The 3,557-nt window shown below is 45.6% G+C and overlaps 1 protein-coding gene across 1 annotated transcript; it reads left to right on the plus strand.

Moving 5' to 3' along the window:
• Positions 1 to 413: 413 nt before the first annotated feature.
• Positions 414 to 2,664, plus strand: LOC141818835 (putative flavin-containing monooxygenase 1). Its single transcript, XM_074706262.1, has 5 exons — positions 414 to 863; positions 965 to 1,205; positions 1,613 to 1,791; positions 1,875 to 2,224; positions 2,298 to 2,664. The coding sequence occupies exons 1-5, from the start codon at positions 414 to 416 to the stop codon at positions 2,662 to 2,664; spliced, it is 1,587 nt and encodes a 528-aa protein (XP_074562363.1).
• Positions 2,665 to 3,557: the final 893 nt, after the last annotated feature.

Raw genomic sequence — 3,557 nt, forward strand, 5'->3', positions numbered from 1 at the left:
TCAGAATATATACATTATATTATACGACATATATAGTGTTCAAAGTTTGAATCGGTTCTTACTTCTTAACAGAAAAGAAAGTTTGAACCGGTTGAGGCTAGCTGTTCATATGGAAAATATCAAACCAATTTCTCCATCTTAATTCCTTCTCGTTGCAATTCTAATTGCATGCGACACACGTACTCTAGTTACGTTGAAAGTTTCAAACGAGATCGCGATGCAATTATAATTATAATTACAATCTGGGATCGATGGATATTCAACTGTCAATCTGTCCTTGACGCCATGTGATCACTTCCTCCATCGATCCCTATATATATCCACGTAGCTCCTCGCTCAATCTTCATCTCCTCGCATTGCGATCGATCCTCCATCCCATACTGCCATTAGCTAGCTAGCTAGAGAGGAAAACAATGGTGAAGGTTCCCGGCAGGCCGAGGGTGGCCATCATTGGTGGTGGTATCAGCGGCCTGGCCGCCGCGAAGGAACTCCGGGATCTGGAGCCGGTGGTTTTCGAGGCCACCGATTCGATCGGAGGCGTCTGGAAACACTGCTCCTTCCGGACGACCAGGCTGCAAACGCCGAGGCCGGACTACGAGTTCACCGACCATCAGTGGGCAGACCGGAACGACCCCACCTTCCCCACCCACACCGAGATTCTGAACTACCTCCACGGCTTCGCCGACCGCTTCGACCTGTGGAAGCTCATCAGGTTACGCGTCAAGGTCGTGGAGGTCCGCTTCATCGGCGGAGGCTCCACGGCGGAGTGCTTCACTGAGCTGTGGGGGGAGAAAGGGCAGGCCATCGCCGACCGCCCCGTGTGGGAGGTCGGAGTCGTCACCGGAGACTCTGACTCGGTTCAGGTGCATGCCCAACATATCTATCTATCTATCACACACGCACACGCACATTCTGGATTCGAATTCTCCATTTTTGAACCGTACCGTTTCGATCGATGTTGCAGCGATTTGAGTTCGAGTTCGTCGTGATGTGCATCGGGAAGTACGGCGATGTGGCAAACATGCCAAGGTTTCCCCACGGGAAAGGTCCGGAGATCTTCCAAGGCCAGGTCCTACACACCATGGATTACTGCAAGCTCGACCTGGAAGCCACCACACGGCTGATGAAGGGGAAGAAAGTGGTTGTAGTCGGCTACAAGAAATCCGCCATCGACCTCGCCGTCGAGTGCGCAGAAGCAAACCAAGGTATATGTGATAAATGATATTTTATATATGTTGCAAACGAGGAATCGAAGAGATGACGACGATTTGATAGTAAAAATAGCAAACAGAATGTTCAACGGGTCAAGCAAGCGCACATGCATTTTCACTGCGTCAAGTACAGACGAGGACAGGACAGAAAAACAAAAAAACCTACCTAACTTGAAGTCGCAATTGACTCCGATTCCAACCCCAAGTCAACAGATAAAGAATTGACTATTGACTGCTTGACTTTTCATTCAATGCGTAGAAGGATCCTCTAAACTGCATATACTTAACCTATTAATTAAACCAATTAACCCTTTCGCCTTTCTTTCTTGAATTCTGGAAACTAAAAACAGGTCAAAGATGGATTTGATGTATATATGTGTGTCTTGTGCTTTTGTTTACAGGAGCGGACGGTCAGCCATGCACGATGGTGATAAGGACCCTGCACTGGACCGTACCGTCCTACTCCATTTGGGGCTTACCCTTCTTCCTCTTCTTCTCGACGAGGTTCTCTCAGTTGCTCCACGAAAGGCCCAATCGAGGACTCTTAGAAACACTTGCCTGCCGCCTGTTATCCCCCCTGGTAATTAGCCACTAATTGAGTATTACTGTTTGGGTTACGTTGAATTAGTCTTAAAACTGAATTATGTATGTAAATTGTGACAGAGGAAGGGAGTGTCCAAGTTCATCGAGTCTTATCTGGCGTGGAAGCTTCCCGTCGATAAGTACGGGCTGAGACCGGACCACCCTTTCGTGGAGGATTATGCCTCGTGCCAGATGGCGATTTTGCCGGAGAACTTCTTCGCGGCGGCGGACCAAGGACTGATCCAGTTCAAGAGGGCAAACCAGTTGTGTTTCTGGGAAGGCGGCGTCATGTTAGATGGCAACACCAAGTTGGAGGCGGATGTCGTGCTGCTCGCCACCGGTTACGACGGCAAGAAGAAGCTCACCTCTGTGCTCCCTGAGCCTTACCGTGGATTGGTCGTCGATTCCTCCGGTGTCATGCCGCTCTATAGGTATCGTTTGATCGTTAGTAAAGAGAAAAAACATAGAAGAATTTTGAACTCTTATAATTATGTCTCGAAACAGGGGAACGATTCATCCGCTGATCCCGCACATGGCATTCGTGGGTTACATAGAAAGCGTGTCGAACCTGCACACGTCGGAGCTGCGGTGCAAGTGGCTGGGGAGCCTCGTGAGGGGGGAGTTCGAGTTGCCGACGGTGGAGGAGATGTTCCGGCGGACGCGGGAGGAGGTGGATGTGATGAAGAGGACCACGCGGTTCTACCGCCGGCACTGCATCTCCACCTTCAGCATCGCGCACAGCGACGGGATGTGCCAAGACATGGGCTGGCGCTCGTGGAGGAAGACAAATTGGTTCGCCGAGGCCTTCGCTGCCTACGGTAACCAGGACTACATAGAAAACGGCCGCCAGGGAGCTGAAGAAGATGAATAACATCTGAACCAAGTTACTAGTTTTACTATACTAATTATGAAATTACTAGTATTCGTGATTAAAGAGTTGAAGGGTATATCTATCTATTTATTTTTCTTTTTAATTGCAATCAATAAATATGGTCACGGCTCCATTTTAAGCTAAGTTCTATGCATTGTTATGATAAACTTTAATGGATTATAAAAGTGTTAAATTTGACAATCAACTAAGCTACAAGGTGTGTGTGTATTCAACTCACTATAGTTGCTCTTGAGTTGGGCTAATTTAGCATGTATTTACTTTAGTTGAATTCAATTCAATTTGTAATCAAAGGGTAAGTTTTGGGTGGTTAAATTAGGGTTGAGGTACAACTTTATAGGCAAGAGGTAAGTTAGGGTAGAGTTTGCCTTAGATGATTTTTGACAAATTGGAGACTACTAGTTACTTGATAGTGAAGAAGTTCAAAGGTATTAAAGTTGATTATACACTTGGTTGATAGTCAGGTAGATCATGGAGGATCAAACACTAGTATTGACAAGGAAAGTCCTACCAGATGATGAAGGAATATATTTTAGATATGTGATGAAAATCCTAAAATGTCATGGAGGATTAGATGCCAATCAATTCATGAGAAGTCCAAGTAGGTTATGGATGATTAAATATTTAATAATGATTGCAATCCTAATAGGCATCCCGATAAGCCAAGGTAAGGATATTAGGTCATGGGTGAAGTTTAGAGATAAGGAATCTCTAGGAAAGAAAAGTCTCAGAGAAGTCCCTATGTATGGATGAGCTCCTTATAAGTCAAGATCAACTTATATTAGACATAGAAGAAGTCTAAAAAATATGAGGTCTTTTGGCATAGGAAAATTTTAATATTAGAGAGCTTAAAATTTGAGTATTAATCGATTGAT

The sequence above is a fragment of the Curcuma longa genome, unplaced genomic scaffold, assembly GCF_044706935.1.
Source record: "Curcuma longa cultivar G26 ecotype Majalengka, Jawa Barat unplaced genomic scaffold, ITB_CL_G26_1.1 contig_26130, whole genome shotgun sequence".
NCBI classification, from domain to species: domain Eukaryota; kingdom Viridiplantae; phylum Streptophyta; class Magnoliopsida; order Zingiberales; family Zingiberaceae; genus Curcuma; species Curcuma longa.